General features: G+C 43.7%; 1 protein-coding gene across 1 annotated transcript in view; it reads right to left on the bottom strand.

The window, feature by feature from the left end:
* SLC6A6 (solute carrier family 6 member 6) overlaps positions 1-20140 on the bottom strand; it is a gene marked incomplete in the record, with an annotated part of 65333 nt that extends 45193 nt beyond the window's left edge. Inside the window, 2 exon segments of the mRNA XM_073591771.1 lie at positions 313-550; positions 19930-20140. Of these exon segments, the coding sequence (XP_073447872.1) occupies positions 313-550; positions 19930-20040 (349 nt within the window).
* Positions 20141-20260: the final 120 nt, after the last annotated feature.

Below are 20260 nucleotides of genomic sequence, written 5' to 3' on the forward strand. Positions count from 1 at the left end.
TGGGGAGCGTGACGTCACCACTCCACCTCTCCCCCTGGTGCAATCAGACAACATTTTGCATTCATTCAGAAAACGTAAAGCAAATGCCGCCTTCACCCAGCAGGGCAGCCACTCAGCACGGGACCCGGAATCTAGTGGAGATCACTGGAATAGGGGTGTGTACATTGATTTACAGCTTCTAGAGGGATCCCACAGGTATGGTGATACATAGTTACAGAACTGTAAAAATATCCATATCTGGAATTCTTCTTTAAGGATCATTACATAATGGTGGATGGAGTGCAAGACACACAAGATTTGAGACACGCTCACCTCCGCCGTTCTTGTAGCAGAGGTACGGGAATCGCCAGACGTTCCCGAGGCCGATGAAGCCACCAGCTACTGACAGCACAAAGTCGATCTTGCTGGCCCACTTCTCCCTCTGGGGTGGCTTCCCGTCAGCCTCATCCTCTGGCCGGGTCCCTGGACTCTTCCCTGGGGAGGGTTTAAGGATGTCCTTGTGAAAGTCCTTTAGGTACTGTAACTTCTCCTTGTTGGACATTCTCGACTCCTGCCAGATAAGAATGGAGGTGAAAGGTAAATTTAATATAAAACAAAAATACAAGAGGACTGCAGACTACAGGAACAGAACAGAGTACGGTAAATAATAACTGAACTGCTAAAAGGATCTCTCTTATTCTTCAACTTAAAAATATCACATTGGCTTGGGGGACATGGCGTACAGCTTGGTGGCTCTAACACTAAACCGAGCGAATATCATCTACACCTGGTTGACCAGTGTTTTGTCACTTTTTTGGGGTTGTGTTCGATATGTGCAAAGAGAGATCACACAAATACTTAAAAGTAATGACAGATAAAAGAAAGAAAATAAATGACAAAAAAAAAAAAAAAAATACTTCACCAAAGATGCTGTTCCGCCACGGAGTCCCCTGCACATGCAGCATGGCCAAACAGATTCAGATGCAAGCTCTGGTGTGAGACGAACCCTAAAAGTTCTAGCTAGTGTATGGACGTCGTGTATGTAAGAAAATGGTCAAGCCCACCTTCTAAGGAAAATGGTAAACTCCTGAGGGGGGGGCTGGCTTGTCCATATAGGCAGTTTACATTCAAATAAGAGGAGTCGTACAAGGTAACCAGAATAACCAGGATATTAGAGGCTTTATTAGATATTTGTGAGGCCAACCTTAACCTCCCTGGCGGTATGATTATTTCGGATTTTAGGTGCTGAAAGCGGTACAATTATTTTGCATGGAAATTTGGCGTTTTATATTGTAGGTCTGTAAATCTTAACAATAACACACTTAAATCTGTCCAAACCAGAGTCTAGTAGATATTCCGGGTATGATAAAGTTTGAAACACAAAAACATAAATTATAATATAATAAATAAAAATAAATAATTAAAAAAAATTTTTAAAAATAGTAATAAAATAAATTTCCCCACAATTCACTATCGCTCAATTCTGCAAGTGTTCTAATTTACTATCGCTGTTTTCTAGCTGGTCTAAAGCCACTTTTGACATAAAGGGACACTTTTTGGTTGCTATGGACAATCTCCAGTTTCCAGGCAGAAAGAACAGTGTATATCATGTAAAACTGCATGCAGGGCATGGGCCAGAGCACTGGGGACAAAAGGGATGTGAAATCATTTCATACAGTACTGTAATCTGTATGATTACAGTACTGTATGTGTTATGATTTTGACAGTTTTTTGAATTTGCCGCCAGGCTCCGCCCCCGTGCGTCGCGCCGCTCGCAGGGAACGGAGCCTGGCACGGAGAGGCTTCGGAGGAGGACGGAGCCCTCGGACACTGCGGGTGACATCGCAGGATCCCGGGGACAAGGTAAGTAACGCCGCCCCAGGATCCTGCAATGCGATCCCGAGTGTGGCTCGGGGTTACCGCTAATGGTACTGAATTTTAACCCCGAGCCACACTCGGGAAAACCGCCAGGGAGGCTACTAAGGAATATGAAATATGCAATTTCCCCATCAACCAGTTAGCTAATCCTTTGTGGTTGTCATGATCTTTATATGGTATAAATGGTATAAAATTGGGGTTGTGTTCCCAGGTTCAAAGCCCAGAGTTCAAGTCAAGTTCTTCGAGCAAGTGGTTGTACAGCACAGCATTTATGCAACAGGATGTTACACCCAGCAGCACTGAAGTGTCTACTGAATCTTACTGCAGTTTATTACGGTATGGTCATCTATAACCTACAAATCCTTAGCTTCTACAGTGAGGGAAAAAGTACTTGAACCCCTGCTGATTTTGTACGTTTGCCCACTGACAAAGAAATGATCAGTCTATAAATTTTAATGGTAGGTTTAACAGTGAGAGACAGAACAAACATAAAAATCCAGAAAAATGCATTTTAAAAAAAGTTCTAAATTGATTTGCATTTTAATGAGTGAAGTAAGTATTTGATCCCCTATCAGCAAGATTTCTGGCTCCCAGGTGTCTTCTATACAGGTAACGAGCTGAGATTAGGAGCACTCTCTTAAAAGGGAGTGCTCCTAATCTCAGCTTGTTACCTGTATAAAAAGACACCTGTCCACAGAAGCAATCAGATTCCAATCTCTCCACCATGGTTAAGACCAAAGAGCTGTCCAAGGATGTCGGGGACAAGATTGTAGACCTACACAAGGCTGGAATGGGCTACAAGACCATCGCCAAGCAGCTTAGTGAGAGGGTGACAATACTTGCGAACAGTGTGATTATTCGCAAATGGAAGAAACACAAAACTACTGTCAATCTCCCTCGGTCTGGGGCTCCATGCAAGCTCTCACCTCGTGGCGTTTCAATGATCATGAGAACGGTGAGGAATCATCCCAGAACTACACGGGAGAATCTGGTCAATGATCTCAAGGCAGCTGGGACCATAGTCACCAAGAAAACAATTGGTCACACACTACACCGTGAAGGAGTGAAATCCTGCAGTCCCTGAAAGGTCCCCCTGCTCAAGAAAGTACATGTACAGGCCTGTCTGAAGTTTGCTAATGAACATCTGAATGGTTCAAAGGAGAACTGGGTGAGTGTTGTGGTCTGATGAGACCAAAAATCGAGCTCTTTGGCATCAACTCAACTTGCCGTGTTTGGAGGAGGAGGAATGCTGCCTATGACCCCCAAGAACACCAACCCCACCGTCAAACATGGAGGTGGAAACATTATGCTTTGGGGGTGTTTTTCTGCTAAGCGGACAGGACAAATTCACTGCATCAAAAAGGGACGATGGACGGGGCCATGTACCATCAAATCTTCGGTGAGAACCTCCTTACCCAGCCAGGACATTGAAAATGGGTTGTGGATGGGTATTCCTGCACGATAATGACCAAAAACACACACACACGACCAAGACAACAAAGGAGTGGCTCAAGAAGAAGCACTTTAGGGCCTGGAGTGGCCTAGCAAGTCTCCAGACCCTAATCCCAAATAAAATATGTGGAGGGAGCTGAAGGTTCCAGTTACCAAACGTCGGCCTCGAAACCTTAATGACGTGGAGAGGATCTGCAAAGAGGACAAAATCCCCTCCTGAGATGTGTGCAAACCTGGTGGCCAACTACAAGAAACGTCTGACCTCTGTGATTGCCAACAAGGGTTTTGTCACCAAGTCCTAAGTCATGTTTTGCAAAGGGGTCAAATACTTATTTCACTCATTAAAATGCAAATCAATTTATAACTTTTTTGAAATGCGTTTTCCTGGATATTTTTGTTGTTATTCTGTCCCTCACTGTAAAATAATCCTACCATTAAAATTATAGACTGATCATTTGTCAGTGGGCAAACGTACAAAATCAACAGGGGATCAAATACTCCCCCCCCCCCCTCACTGCATCAGTGCCAGGCCCCACTGGGTTACCAGTGCCAGCACTGGCTGTGGTATGGGGGTGAGGAATTTGCAAGCAGACCCACTGATTGCCCTACCTAGTACCTACTGACACATCACAATGCATGCATTCACACACACACACACACACACACACACACACGTCTGCAGGTGTTTGATGGGTTTCCATTAAAATCAATTGAATGCATGATAATGGTCAATGGGGCTGATTTACTAAATGCCAACCGACTGAGAATTTGTCACAGAGCTTAGTGGATGTGGTGAAGTTTAACTCAGCAAGAATACTCACTCATGTGCGAGTAGAAAAAAAAAAAACAAAAAACACAATTTTTTCTTGCATACGATTGGGTGATTAAAGTTATCAGAGCTTCCCCGCATTCACTAAGCTCTGGGGCAAAATCCCTTGCAAACGGAACAGTCCTTTTGCCTATAGCAAATCAACCCCAGTGTGTGTCCATGTGCATTGATGCCATTAACGTGCATTGCAAAGTGCATTTTGATGCGTTTCCAATCTATTTTAAAAGTGGTTGTATAATAAGGCTTACCTGTAGCTACCCTGGACAGTTTAGGAGATATCCCCTGTATCAGCATGTGCCGATGTCATCGGCGCATGCGCACTGAAGCAACGGCACGTACGTGCCGTTGCTTCAGTGAGTGTGAGGTTACCAGCGGCTCCCGCGCGCGGGAGTGACGTCATCGCAGCTCTGGCCAATCACAGCGCCGGAGCCCACGATACCTGGAAGTAACTCCGGGAGCGATGTTGGCCGCTGGAGTGGCGTACGGGGATGGCTGCGGAGGCTTCGATCTCAGGTAAGCAATTCATAATGAGCTAGTATGCTATGCACACTAGCTCATTATGCCTTTGTCTTACAGGTTTTTTACCTTCCTAGGGTTTACAACCACTTTAACAGAGAAAAAAAAAAAAAAAAAAAAAAAAAAAAAAAAACACACCTGCCAAAAACAGGACGTGTGTTAATGGATCATTTGTTTTTTGTTTTTTTTTTCCCCCATTCTTTCTGTCTCCATACCTACTGAGATAATCAATTGATCAAACATAATACACGTGCGCGCTCCCTGGAAGCATCAGCTCAATGTTATCTACTGCCGTCACATGTATATATTTGCATAGCATACACCGATGTATGAATGTACAACTCCAACATCACAAACAAAAACACAAGCAAAATCTCTATGTACACTCATCAGTATACACTATTCCATTAAAATGGAGAGGAAACAGTCATGGGGGCCCACGGTACAATGAACTCATGGTGCTTTCTAGGGTTCAGGTCCACCTTGAAGGCTCCAATATGATTTGGGAGTAGTACTACCTCGGCAGCTCTAACCAACCGGCTGACGGACTTTAATTTTTGACAGTTTGGTCAACTTCCGTGTGACATTTGCGGGGGATGTGCAGCGTGGTGCAGTAACACACACAGAGCCCAGTTGCAGCGAACAGAACTTGTATTAATGCAGAATCCAGTCATTCACAACAACCCGGCGGGAAGGCAGCGGATCACGGATGTGCCGACAGCGTCTGTCTTGAGGAGCGGAATGCAGTCTGGCCAATCTGTACCCAAATAGGGAGGTTTCCAGGAAGGATGGCATGTCCCTATCCTTTCCCTACTCATCTGGAACCTCTTCCCTGCCCCTAATCACTATCCACTGACCACTGCCTTGTTAAAGAAGTTGAGGGTAAAGGTGATGGACTGGCCAAGCAGGTCTCCAGACCTAAACCCTATTGATCATCTGTGGGGCATCCTCAAATGTAAGGTGGAGGAGCGCAAGGTCTCTAACATCCACCAGCTCCGTGATGTCGTCATGGAGGAGGGGAAGAGGACTCCAGTGACAACCTGTGAAGCTCTGGTGACCTCCATGCCCAAGAGGGTTAAGGTGGTGCTGGAAAATAATGGCGGCCACACAAAATATTGACACTTTGGGCCCAATTTGGACATTTTCACTTAGAGGTGTACTCACTTTTGTTGCCAGCGGTTTAGACATTAATGGCTGTGTGTTGAGTTATTTTGAGGGGACAGCAAATTTACACTGTTATACAAGCTGTACACTCACTACTTTACATTGTAGACAAGTGTCATTTCTTCAGTGTTGTCACATGAAAAGTTAGAAGAAAATATTTACAAAAATGTGAGGCGTGTGAGAATATATATATATCTATATCTCTATCTCTATATCTCCCATAATTTGTAGAAGCTATAAAACTTGTGCGCAAACCAATCAAGATACGCTTATTGGGATTTCTTTTAACAAAAAAACATGAAGAATACATGTTGGCTTAAATTGATGAAGAAATTTGATTTGTTGCTTTTTTTTTTTTTTTTTTTTTTTTTTATTGGATATGTTTTATAGCAGAGAGTAAAAAATAGTTTTGTTTTTTTTCAAAGTTGTTGGCTTTTTTTGTATAGCGCAAAAAAAAAAAAAAACACCACCACACAGAGGTGATCGAATACCCACAAAAGAAAGCTCGATTTGTGGGGGGATTGAATTAGGACAACCATTTTATTTGGGTACAGTGTCGCGTGAACACGCATTTGTCAGTTAAAATAACGCAGTGCCGTATCGCAAAAAATGGCATGGTCAGGAAGGGGGGGGGGGTAAAACCGTCCAGAGCTCTGCCTGACCCAAGATGGCTGCCAGAGTCTCATGGGGCAGTAGCATCCAATCAGATTGCTTCCCCAGTGACCCAGGAAACCAGAGAGGAACCATGTTCCTTTTGACTTCCTCTCCCCCTGCAATGCCACTGCAGTTGAGCGCCCTCTGCAGTGGAGAAAGTAGACTGCACATGCCTACACATTGGAACCATTATCCAGCATCTCTGAATTTATCACCAGCATTAAAGCCCTGATGAAGAAGGAGTGTTGAGCCCCTAGAAAGCATTGGCTTTGTAACAAGTTTATCTTAGCTTACCTTGGAATAAATCTATGTCTGTGCAATTAAATTGTGGCGCTTCATTCTCAGACTCCCTAAGTTTGTATGTTTTTTTTTTTTTTTAAATCAGAAAAGAATTTTATTTTGTTTTTCATAGTGCAAGATACATGTCATGCAAGGTATTGTACATAATAATGGTGCATATAAGAAAAAAAAAGGAGGAAATAAACTGCATAAGAAGGAACCAACTCAAAAAAAAAAAAAAAAAAAAAAAAAAGGAAATAAAAATTAAAAATATTAAAATGTTCAGAACGGTCCCTACATATCCCCAGGGCCCTGAGGACATGTAGTACCCAAAACGGTCATCTCGACCCACCAAAGTCTTCAATATCCCTTAGGGTTGTGTATTACATAAGGTTTTCCCGGCCATATACATTTGGATTCCTATCCTTGTAGGAGTCTGTCTTTAGTTAGTTGGTGTGGTGCCAACCCTGGGACATCCAGCCAAGCCTGCCACATTGTACAAAATTTGCGTGGTGAGTTTGTGCTGAAATGTTAGTTTTTCTCTTATCAGTAATTTGTTACCTTGTTCAACCCATTGTCGTCCTGTGGGAACCCTGGGAGTTATCCAAAATTGTGCAATCAATTTACGTGCAACACACAGCAGATGAAGGACTGCCATTTGAGCTGATGGGGTTATTGTCTCCTTATCCAGGGCACCCAGTAGACATACTGTTGGGTTACGTGGAATAGTAATAGTATAAACCTGAGATATTACATTTAATACATCTTTCCAATAGTGGAAGAGTTTGGGGCATTTCCAGAACATGTGTATGAGGTCACCATGATCCCCCACACATTTGGGACAGAGTGGTGTATCACGTGCTCCCCATTTATGGAGCCGCACAGGTGTCATGTATGCTCGGTGCAGCAGACATAGGCCAGACAGTTTTTGAGAAGTGGATACGGAGACCAGGGGGGCAGAGTCAACACAGTTGCAATGCACATGCATTGCAGTACACCGAACAAGGGGTACATCTGTCCAAAGACAACTGTCTAAGAAGGGAATCCCACATTTTACTCCAATGACACACGCCAAAAACTTAACTGCCAACTTAAACCCCCAACCTCTATCCAGAAAAAAAAAAAAAGGGAAGAAGTTTTGCCTATACACTTTAAGAATTAAAGGAAAAGAGAGAAATCCACAGGGTGAAGGTAATTATCTATGGGGTCATGCTCAGGAAAGCATTGGTCTATTATCGGTCTACTACACCATTGACAAGATTTCTTCATTCGAGTTTGCTATGAGCTTCCTCATGAAGAATGGGGACACAGAGGTGCCGCTCTTGACGCCCCAGTTATTTATCATGGTAGAGCGACATCACCATTTGGCTTTTTTAAGGCTATAGATTAGTTATTCTCAAACAGTGTTCAGTAGAACCCTAGGGTTTCTCCAGAGATTGGTAGGGATTCCCTGAGCTATGGTTGATTGACCTCCCGCTCCAATTTAGCAAAGCCAGTTGCATGACGCAAATTATCTTTTTATCTGTCTGTAAGGAAGGCATTCTGACTACCAATGTAAAAAGGCATCTTCCCACTGGCCACCAATATAAGGAGCATTTTTTCCCCCACTGACCACCAATTAATTCGTTTTAGCAGGGGTTCCCTGAGACCTGCAGATTTCAAGCATTCCTCTGGGGTGAAAAGGTCGAGAAAGGCTACCATGGAGAATTAATGAAGATAGGAAATGTGGGGAGGAAATTCAACCAATTAGGTCCTCAAGGGCCAGAGGGATGCAGAAAGCCAGAAGGTCTTAACTACTAACCCAATATTGGTTTCGAGTAGACCTGCCCCAAGTTAAGCCAGAAAACCCATAACTACTGACCCAACATTGGTTTCCAGTGGACCTGCCCCATAAAGCCAGAAGACCCATAACTACTAACCCGACATTGGTTTCTGGTAGATTTGCCCCTACAAAGCCAAGACTTGTAACTACTGACCCAACATTGGTTTCCAGTAGACCCCCCCCAAAGCCAGAAGACCCATAACTACTAACCCGACATTGGTTTTCGGGACACCTGTCCCCAGTAAAGCCAAAAGACCCATAACTACTGACCCAACATTGGTTTACGGTAGACCTGCCCCCGTAAAGCCAGAAGACCCATATCCACTGACCCAACACCTGCCACCCTAGAGATGGCATTAAATAGAATTAGCGATGTGCATTCAAGCCAAAGTCCTATAGCAACCAAAAATTGTATTACTTGGCTCATTCACGGGGAATTTGAGAACCCCCTGGTGGCACTGACTGGTGGTCAATGTACTTGATCTAGGAGACCTCATGCACGGCCCCTACCATCATCAATGGGCCATACATAATATTCAATTAAATACTAGGCTATAGAAAACTTTCAGAGACTGCAACAAGAGACGGCCACAGACTACAGGCATGATACAAGAGATTCCAAAGGCTGAATATGCTATAGATGGTCTCAACTACGAGTCAAGCGCTTGGATCAGGGTTGTGGTGTAGTTGCATTGATCTCAATATTAAAGTCTGAGAAGCGGTGCCTCCGGTAAAACTCTGCAGCCCGAGGTAAAAAAAGTCATAGCAAGAAAGCAGAGCATAACGGCCATGGCATGTGTGCAATCCTGTTAGACTGTAATTTTTTATTTTTTTTGCTGTCCATCCCTGTAGGGCCCCTTCAGTCAGGTGGCCAGGGGCAGTAAAAACAGGCTTTACCGCCCCATCATCAATTGACTTCTAGAAACCGGTGTAATATTTTTCCTTTCACTGGCTTGAGAGCAAAAAATAAAAAAACAGAGAAATGTCTGCAAGGGTCCCGAGGGCCACACATTAAAGTGTCAAAGGGCCATAGGTTGGGCCCCAAGGCTCCACGGTTTACCACACCATCAAGTTCTTTCAACACAACACAATTATTTTTAATGAGACCTTGGTTTCACCATTTGACGCCCATATAGGATAATCGAAGAGGAAATAAAAACGCAGTCACATCACACAATGTGAAGATAATGGATATAATAATGTCTATTGACTGCTAGAGTTACTTTCACTGAACGTCCTCCAATATCTCTACAGCTGCAGCACTCTGACCTTGGCAAACAAGACACCACCAGGGTGGAAGTTCATGAAAATTTTCAGGAAGTGGAACTTCCAACAATTTACGAGAAAACATTGTGTAAATGAGTAACCAAATCTATTGTGTACTCAGAGCTGAACCAGCCAACGTGTGAATCATTCTAGGTGGGAGATAACTTTAGAAGGAACTTGCGAGGACAGAATTATAGATTGATCTGTTCTTTTCTTATTTACTCCTAGTGTACCACTTGGAAAATCACTAACCCCGAACAAGCATGCAGCCAGTGAAATCTGCAGTCTTAACTGTCCTGCATACTTGTTCCCGATTGGTGTATCACATTGTAGGGAAGCTAGAATAAGAGTGATGGCCTAAGAGCTTACACCTTTAGAGGAGAATTCCACCCATGGTATAGTTATCCATGGTTAGATGGTCCAGCTTGTATCAATGTAACTACGTCCATTCCATACCATACCTGTGGCATTCCGCTGGAACAGGAGAACCAAACTTAAATTTCATCGATGGCCGCATCAGCATTATGGTTCCCCTCGAAGGGCCGGTTGTATCTGTAAGACTATATAAATGCATCTACTGTTTAACCACTTGCCTGCCGGGCACTTTACCCCCTTCCTGCCCAGGCCAATATTTAGCTTCCAGCGCTGTCACACAATTGCGGTCATACAAACACTGTACCCAAATGAAATTATAATTTTTTTCACATAAAGAGCTTTCTTTTGGTGGTATTTAATCATCACTGGGGTTTTTCTTTTCTTGTTAAGCAAATGGGGAAAAAAAAAAAAAAGTTTAGGTTTGTTATAAAATTTTTCAAACAGGTCATTTCTCTCCTTCACTAATGGGCAGTGATAGGTGACACTGATAGGTGACACCAGGGTCTCTGATAGGGGTGGGGGTGACCACTGGTTCTCTTGTAGAGGTCCGGAGCACACAGGGAGGGGGATTAATGGACGACAAATTGCAGAACTTTTCCTCCAGCAGCTGAAAGCTGGTCTCTCCCGCTCTCCTTGCTGCCAGCTTTTATCTGCTGAGAAAGACAGTCATCCCTCACTAATCCCCCTCCCTGTGTGTGCTCAGGCCCCCTACAAGAGAACCGGCACCCCCACCCTATCAGCGGCCCTGGTGTCACCGATCAGCAGGGCAGCCATCAGAAATTGTGGGGCCCCTTATACAGCTTAGCACTTAAGAGGCGCAGGATCTGTAGGAAGAGTTCTGTCCTCCCTGCTGTCGACTTCTGAGACGAGGGGGGTGGCAGGGACAAGCCTCTCTGCTGCACAGAGAGGTGCAGGATCTGTTGTAGGAGGCGTTCTGGCCCCCCTTCTGTTGCCAACTGCTGATTTTGGGGGGGGGGGGGGTGACAGAGATAAGCCTGAGGCTGCACAGAGAGGTGCAGGATCTGTAGGAGGAGTTTTGTCCTCCCCTCGGCTGCCAACTGCTAAGACAAGGTGGTGGCAAAGGCAAGGTGGGTGCCACAGCTTCAGGAAAGGTGCAAGAGCCACATGAAATGGCCTGGCAGGCCGAATTTGGCCCGCAGGCCTTGCGTTTGGCACATGTGCTCTAGACCGATACCCATACATCAAGGCATTTTGATGTTTGCATAACTCCTCCCAATTGCCAGCCCACTGCTTGCATCAGGACTGGGGGCTCTTGAGAAGAGTACTGAGGCGGGGTGCTGTGATGTTAACAGTAAGCTATGTACAGCACCCCGATGGCTCCTCCCACCAGCCATGATCTGCCTGCATTGCTTCGAAAGAATCAAAAGAGACCCAGTGATGACATCAGACCTATAATAAGATATGTGAGGAAAACAGAAAGGTTTAAAAATGCATTTAGCATATTGATGGGAGTAACCAAGGAAGGCAACATAGAAGCAGAATAAGCTTCACCCGTAGATTGGAAAATTGTCATTATGCCTTCGGCAGTGCAGTACCCAATGGGAAATAATGTGGTTTATTTCTGTATACTTCTGTCCTGATGACGTCCACAACACCTTACTTTATCTGGATGTCAAAAGGACAGGAAGTGAGGGAAAATCTCTCCAATGTGGTCACAGACAGAAATGACACCCTACCAGCAATTTTAACCCTTTCACTATAACTAAATCAATAAAAATGATCTCGATTTAGACTTCATATTAGGGCAGGCACAGACAACATACTACTCCAGCTGCCTAGTTTAGGAAGTCGGACTTAATCATCCTTCCCAGAAACAGAAAATTCTGAAAGGTTATATTTAGACATCTGATCAGCTCTGTCTTTAGAAGCTGCAGAAAAGTGTTTGTTAAAGTTTAACTCTGTAAAAAAAAAAAAAAAAAAAACCCCCACACACCACACTCACTTTAATATATTCCTCAATAGCTGCAAAAAAAGGACATAAACCCACTCTGTGGGCTCCAAATGCCTTGGCAAACTCAGATTTTACCTGGTAAAAAGTACAAGTGGCATCATTACTGTGTTGAACATAACCTGTGCAGGGGGCAGAGTTGTGGGAGGGGCCCAGCAGACTCCATCCACTACAGGAGGGGTGGAGACAAGATCAGTCACCCTGCACAAGGAGAGACAGCAGAACCATGGGAGGGGCCCAGCAGGCTCCACCCACGACAAGCTGCCTGCAGAAAACTACAGGAGGGGGCGGAGACCAGACCAGTCCCCCTGCACAAGGAGAGAGAGCAGCAGTGAGCAGTCTTTATTACAGGAAGTCTCACACTGGATTACGGCCCAGATAGACTACAAATGTCAGAGTAAATATAATGTAATAATTCCCTAGCTTTAACATACTTACTATCCATTTACTTCTGGCAATCACCATTCTACCACTCTCGCTGATCAAATGCATATATTTCTTTTCTGGTTGCAGCTTTAACTAATTTTCGACGTAAGTGATATCTGATTGATTCTGATTCTCACTAAAAATCAATTAACCCCTTGCATAATGAATATCCTTCTCTGATATTGAACATTTATTATCTATACAACAGCTTCTCCTTACTGCTCCCTGTGGTTGCAATTAAGCCCTCTTGCTGTCTTGCTTGGCTGCGTCTGTATATGCCGGTTCTGACGAGATTCCATAGGGTCAACTCTGGGGGTAAGCCTTTATGGATACTTCGGAGTGACAACACGTATTTCCTCATGCCTTCTAATGTTGTATCATTATTGTAAAATGTTTATCTATGTATACAAAAACTCTTTTCCCTTTTTTTTGTAGAATCACTAAAAGTATTGGATGACTCAATATATAGTTGCATACCCCTTGATAAAGCGACAAATGCGAAACATGTCGGGCTAGTATGCAATAACTACCACCCATGAATTTGTAGTGTATATCCTACTTGTCATTTCCCATTTTTTTGACCACTTTGTTTTAATCGTATTGTCATAATGAGTTTATTTGATACAGTATATGTGTTTTTTAAATGTAAACAATAAAATTGTTCTTTCTTTTTAAGAAAAAGAGAAAAGATATATAGTTTTTTCATACACTTAATCTATCTGCACCGTGAAAATCCCTCTCTTCCTTATACCCATTTAAACTATCTTTTAGGGATGTGGTGCCTATTTTGAGGGTGTTTTTCCCATTCTCGGAACCAAAACCTTAAACAAACATAATGTAATAATGTTTTGTTGCATTGTATTTTGGGATGTCATATGCAGACCTTCAAATTTGCATATGACATGCAAAAAAAATAAAAAAAAAAAAAAAAAAAAAAAACTTTCAAGTCCAATTTTTTAAAAAGAAATGTACATACGTACACACATTATATATTTTTTTTAAAGTAAATAAATGTAAGTATGTATGCATGTATATGGGAGGTGGTGCAATGGTATATTTAGTCATCTGATCAGCTCTAGTAAATATATGAATCATAAACTCGTTGAAATGTTTATTTAAAATGATCATAAGACGCTCACACATATACAAATGAGATAGATGTTGTTACTGTCACATGCACTCAGTATGCATACCAAAAATAAATAAATATAGCACAAAATTAACAGAAAAAAAAAAAAAACAACAACAACAACAAAAAAAAAAAAAAAATTGAAACTAAGCTGAGATCCACATAAAAAAGGAGAACTTGTGGTTATAAAAGCAGCAGAAATGCCAGAAGGTGTTATTTTTTTTTTTTTTGTCCTCTGAAGAACAGTCTGTCACCAAATCGTCAGATATTCCAAAATCTGATCAAAAAACTTATTTTATAATGCATGTTTTCCAGCCTGCAACATAAATAGCTTAAATCGATTTGAAACATTTATTGTATACAACACAGTTGACGCGTTTCAGGGGGAAGAGCCTTCCCCTTCAGGGCTTAAAAATCAGCACCAGGGATTGCACTATTCATGCAAAGTGTCCTCAGCGGTTTTAGTTGAAATCCGAAGTCCTCTGAACACCCTTCCCCCACCCCCGCAGTTGTAATCTTCTGGTACTGTGGGGGGGGGGGGGGTTTCATTGAGTCAACGATTATTATTAAACATTAATCTTTTTGTAGAAGAATACACTTCTCTAAATGCCTCCTACTGGTTTCTAAACTCCTCAAGCTCGCAGTTTGTTGTTATGACATCCTTCGTTCGCTCTGAGGATTCCATGTCAGGCAACTTGGCATCTGGAACTGCAACTCCCGGGAGGGGCAATTACCCATCGCTACTGTTGATACAACACACAAATAACCCGACAGTCGCAGAAACCTTTCCTAATTAGAATTATAGAAACAGGATCAGGAATATTTTCTGAATCCATCTCATCTCCATCCCAAGGAACTATTCCCCACCTGCACAGGACCAACTCCATCTCATGGCACCATCCTCACCTCCTTTTCACGGTACCATCCATCCCCACACTCTAATCCCATGGCATCATCCCAAAGTACCATCCCCAACACAATCCCATTGCACCATCCCAACTTCCCTCCCACAGTACCATCCCCAACACCATTCCATGGCGCCGTCCCCAACACCATTCCATGGCGCCGTCCCCAACACCATTCCATGGCGCCGTCCCCAACACCATTCCATGGCGCCGTCCCCAACACCATTCCATGGCGCCGTCCCCAACACCATTCCATGGCGCCGTCCCCAACACCATTCCATGGCGCCGTCCCCAACACCATTCCATGGCGCCCTCCCCAACACCATTCCATGGCGCCCTCCCCAACACCATTCCATGGCGCCCTCCCCAACACCATTCCATGGCGCCATCCCCAACACCATTCCATGGCGCCCTGCCCAGTTTCCTTTCCACGGCACCCTTCCCAACCTCGAAAATATCATACATTTTCTGAAAGCAGAGACCCGGAGGAAAAAAATGTTGGCAGTTGCAATTTTTATGTCACACAATTTATTAATGGTTTTATCAAACACATATTTTCAGTTAAAGTGACATAAAAAGCCCACGCTATTTAACCTCTAGGCACCAACAGCATGCAAATATGCAGCCTCTCGGCCTATGCCTTAAAGTGGCAGGAGGCGCTGGCGCCAAGGAGTTCATTTACAGTGTCCCTTCTATTTCTGTATGTGGATGATGGCACAAAAAAAAAAAAAAAAAAAACCCCACACACCACACACACACACCCACTGACTGAAGTGCCCTTTTCCTAATCACTATACAGTGTCACATGACCCAGCTATCTCCCGGCCTGTCTGCAGGGAAATATAAGCAGGAGGAGCTTCTAGTCCCTGCTGGTCACATGTTTATAAAAAAAAAAAAAAAAAAGAGCTTTTGGAATACAGAGTAAAAATAAAAATGTAATATCAATAAACTGTTTTAAATCATAATAAAAATATATATTTGAAATAAAATCTTTATTAAATTTGTGGCAATAACATGGTGTGGGTGGATTTCTGCCAGTCACAGGCTGTCACGCCCCTCCAGCCTGTGTCTTAGAACAGGTAGGTGAAGCCTCCATTAATCTACATGTAATATCCCGTCCCCATTGTGTTTATCTGGTTAGTGGGCATGAAGGAGGGAGCCGTCATTGTGTATATGCCCACACGTGACTCTATAGTCACATGGGCTGGTCAGATGTGATAGGGAGGAAATGCTCAGCATAGAAACTCACTGAAAACTGAGCATGTGCAGAACTGCCAACACTGCTCTGCAAAATCCCTAGCTGAATTGGGGACACGAACAAAAAGGAGGAGATACAGCAGCAAGATCAAACCGCTTTTTTGCAGAATACAGAGAACTAATCCCATAGGACAAGCATATGAAATTAACGGACCTTCAGCTGTTACAAAACTACAAGTCCCATCATGCCTCTGCCTCTGGGTGTCATGCTTGTGGCTGTCAGAGTCTTGCTATGCCTCATGGGACTTGTAGTTCTGCAACAGCTGGAGGTCCGCCAATTGCATATCCCTGCTAAAAAGGGACTGAGTATGAACAGCATGTAATACACCAGTTTTTTTTATGACGTGGGTTTAGTGACGCTTTAATTTTAGTGGCGTACACACAATAGACAAACATACAAAAAAAAAAAAAAAAAAAAGGGATGAGGTTGTAAGTAGATACCAAATATGTCAAGCCTTAAAAATTGCGCATGGCTGTGAAATGGCAAAAAAAAAAATGACAGTACCCAAAATTGAGAGTCTTGTGATCCAGGCATGACAGTATGATCCAGCCCCTGACCTCCTGCGCAGTAGAGCAGCACAGCCTGGTCAGGGACACGCCCCCTCACACTGTATGGGTCCTCTCTGCTCCATAATTAGGAAGGAGCATAAAACATGGTCACCCCCCCCCCCACCCCCATCTTCCTCAAAGAATCCAGGGGGTCCTTCTCCCCAGTGGCTCCTGTCACATTTGGCTTCTCCCGCACAGCTATATAAAAAAAAAAAAAAAAAAAAAAAGTCTCATCCGCCACTGCAGGGATGGAGAGACTTCTATTTTGCAGTGGGAGCACAAAGGCGGTGACGTCACGCCATTAATACTCCCCCAGCCCCATAACTGAAGGTCTGTACCTCGGTATGGACCCGAGCAGGAGGAATAGTCTGCAGGAGGCGGAGCGTGACACCAGCAGTCCAAAACAAACAAACAAAAAAGCAAATTTTTTCTCAACCTGTGTGCTCTTTTTATAATTATTAGTTTTTTTGCCAAAAAGTAAAAAAGCTCTTTAATACATCTGATGATGAATAACACGTGCAACGTAAGATTCAATTCTCTTTTCTTTTTTTGTAATCACCTTACTGTTGGGCTTTTTGCTGCATGCAAAAAAAAAAAAAAAAAAAAAAAAAAAAAAAAAATGCATCACTTCAAATTCTGTTGAATTTCCTTTTTAAACACACGGGGAAAAAAAAAAAAAAAAAAAAAAAAAAAAAAAAAAAAAAAAAAAAAAAAAAAAAAAAAAAGCAGCAACACAGCCTCAAATATAAAGTCACCGATTTCGCGCCGTCAGACACATCAACATTTACTAGCCATTAATATCAATCCTCGGCTGTCTGGTGGAAATTTCCATTCGATGTATATATACTGACATTGCATAAATGCTCTGGTGTACGTTTGAACCCACTTCCTTTCTCACTATAGATCACTTCTTATTTCTTCTATTGCTGTATAAAAATAGAATAGAAGAGAAGTACAGGAGCGCCTTTATCTTGCAAAGGTTCCCCTCCCATACAAAACACCATGGGGAAACAGCACCCATTTGCACAACCATTCTGCCAGAAATCCAGTGACCGTGGAGCTCCCTGTGTGCTGCACTGCTGTCAGGTAGCTTGGTTATTAATTATCTTGGTAAACTACAGAACACCTCCCCTTTGTGTTGCAGAGAAGATGAGAGAGGTGGAAATTTGTAGTCCCAACCAGGGTGGATTGGATTTAAATAATAATTTTTAAAGAGCAACTGTCATCTCTGACCCACCGTTGGCTCCCCCTCCCCCTCCGACCCACCGTTGGCTCCCCCTCCGACCCACCGTTGGCTCCCCCTCACCGTTGGCTCCCCCTCCGACCCACCGCTGGCTCCCCCTCCCCCTCCCACCCACCGTTGGCTCCCCCTCCGACCCACCGTTGGGCCCCCCCTCCCCCTCCGACCCACCGTTGGCTCCCCCTCCCCCTCCAACCCACCGTTGGCTCCCCCTCCCCCTCCAACCCACCGTTGGCTCACAGACAGTCCCATTCACTTTAATGGGATGGCTGGTGATGCGGAAGTGACACAACAAGGTGAGGGACGTGGCGGCAGCAGGTGATTGGATGCCAGCTAACAGGCGCTGCCATGATGGATCTGAAATGACAGGTGCTCTTTAAATGTAAGGACTTATTCTTGCTGGTAGTTAGAATCTTTAATATTTGCAAACAAAATGAAGGTTTCCTATTTAGAATAATAAGCTGTCAGGTTAGTAAAACAGCGATATCAGAACCGATTCAATCACACAGTTTGTAGTGTACATAGATTTGCAAATGGGATACAGGAATATTCCTGAACTTTGTTTTATCTCATGGTTACTGTGAAATTGTGTGAATGCATCAATGCAGTGCATGTTATCTCAGCTTGCATTCATTGAATGAGTTTATAAAAAAAAAAAAAAAGTAAATATTGCAGAATAAACAGCCTCATGCTACATAACTCAGCTCCATTTCATGCTGAATAAACTAAAATTATTAATGTATCTTAAAATAGAAAGATATCTTTAGATAGATTTTACTCCAAAAGATTAAAAAAAAAATAAAAAAAAAAAAAAAAAAAAAAAAAAAAAAAAAAAATCGTATATCCATCCACCCTGGTCCTAACACTTCCTGTCCCAGGGTGACAACCCTACTCCTCAGATACAGTACAGTGAGAGAGTGAGTCTAGGACAGGAAGTGTGTAACTGGCAGTGAACTACAGAGCACCTCTCTTCTAGGTTATGGGGGGGGACTTGTAGTCCCAACACTTCCTGTCCATAGGGGGTGCATAGATACAGAAAGGTAGTGAGCCTTGTCCCCCTAGACAGAGGTGTGTTACTGGCAGGATCACCAGGTGAAAACAAAGGAAAAAATAAAAACAAAGCCAGCCATCACACCTAAGGCCTGGCAATCTGCAACATATTACATTTATGTTCTTGGGTTTAGATACACTTAAGGGTCCATTTATAAAAAAAAAAAAAAAAAAAAAAAAAAAAAAAAAAAAAAAAAAAAAAAAAAAAAGGCCGGCGGTATAGCCGCGCTGCCCCATTGATTTCAATGGGCAGGACCGGTGAAGGAGCAGTGTATATACCGCTCCAAAAGATGTGGCTAGCAGGACTTTTTTTTTTTTTTACCGTCCTGCCAGCGCACCGCTCCAGTGTGAAAGCTCTCGGGGCTTTCAACACTGGAGACACAGCAGCGGCTCTTTCAGGGCGCTTTGCAGGCGCTATTTTTTGCGCTGTATCGCCTGCAAAGCGCCCCAGTGTGAAAGGGGTCTAAGAGGAACTGCAGTCTGCCAACATCATTTGTAATGAAAACATCTTTGCAATTCTGAAGCTTCCCTCCAACCACTTTGCATATTATTTTATATATATACTGTGATTCTGTACTTGCCAAATATGCTGCAGAAATCTCCCTTCACGGAGTTTGGCTGCAGCCATTTTAATTGTGGGCAGCTGAAGCAGCCCATACAGCGTCATATTGTCACTCAAGTACCTCCTAAGTTCCCCCAGAGCTGCTTTCCCCCAGATGGGGTAGAAAGGCCGGTGGGAAGGCTTCTCTGGGGGAACTGGAGTCATCAGTGCTAAACTAAATACCAATCAACCTCAGGTGTTATCGTCTACAATTTTTGGGCATGTGCTTTGAGTATGTAGCGGTTCACCCAGGGGGCGACCTTTCAGCCTGACAAGTCGCACTCCATTCAGTACTATGGACCCGTTCTAATGGGAGCGACTCAAGTTGCTCCGACTTAGAAAAAGGTTCCTGTACTACATTCGGGGGGGGGGGGGGGGGGCGCGACTTCGGAGCGGCTTGCATTGACTTCTATTAAATAAGTCGTTTGCAGGCAACGCTGAGGTCACGGCTTCAGAATCAGACGAGTTTAAAAGAGGAGGTAAACTCTTAACCCCGCCCCCCACCATCCTTTTTTTTTTTGCTTACCTGCAAAGTAAAGGCATAATGCGCTAGTATGCATTGCATACTAGCACATTTTGTTACTCTTACCTGCAAAATAGGCCGCGTCGTCCCCGAATACATCTTCGCCCGTCTTCCTTCCGGGTCCGCAGACTCCGGCTGTGCGTTTGGCCGGAGCCGCGTGACGTCGCTCCTGCTCATGCGCGCGGGAGCTGCAAGTCACTGGCGGCTGTTGCTTCAGAGCGCATCCACCGATGACGTCATCAGCGCAGTATACAATGAAGATCTCCTATACGGTGCAAGTTTAGGAGATATTTACAGTACCTACAGATAAGCCTTATTATAGACTTACCTAGGAGGTACAAACAGAGGGAAGTCTACTTCCTCTTCAGGCCTCATGCACACAGGCTGTTAAAATAAC

The sequence above is a fragment of the Aquarana catesbeiana genome, linkage group LG07 (assembly GCF_042186555.1).
Source record: "Aquarana catesbeiana isolate 2022-GZ linkage group LG07, ASM4218655v1, whole genome shotgun sequence".
NCBI lineage: Eukaryota > Metazoa > Chordata > Amphibia > Anura > Ranidae > Aquarana > Aquarana catesbeiana.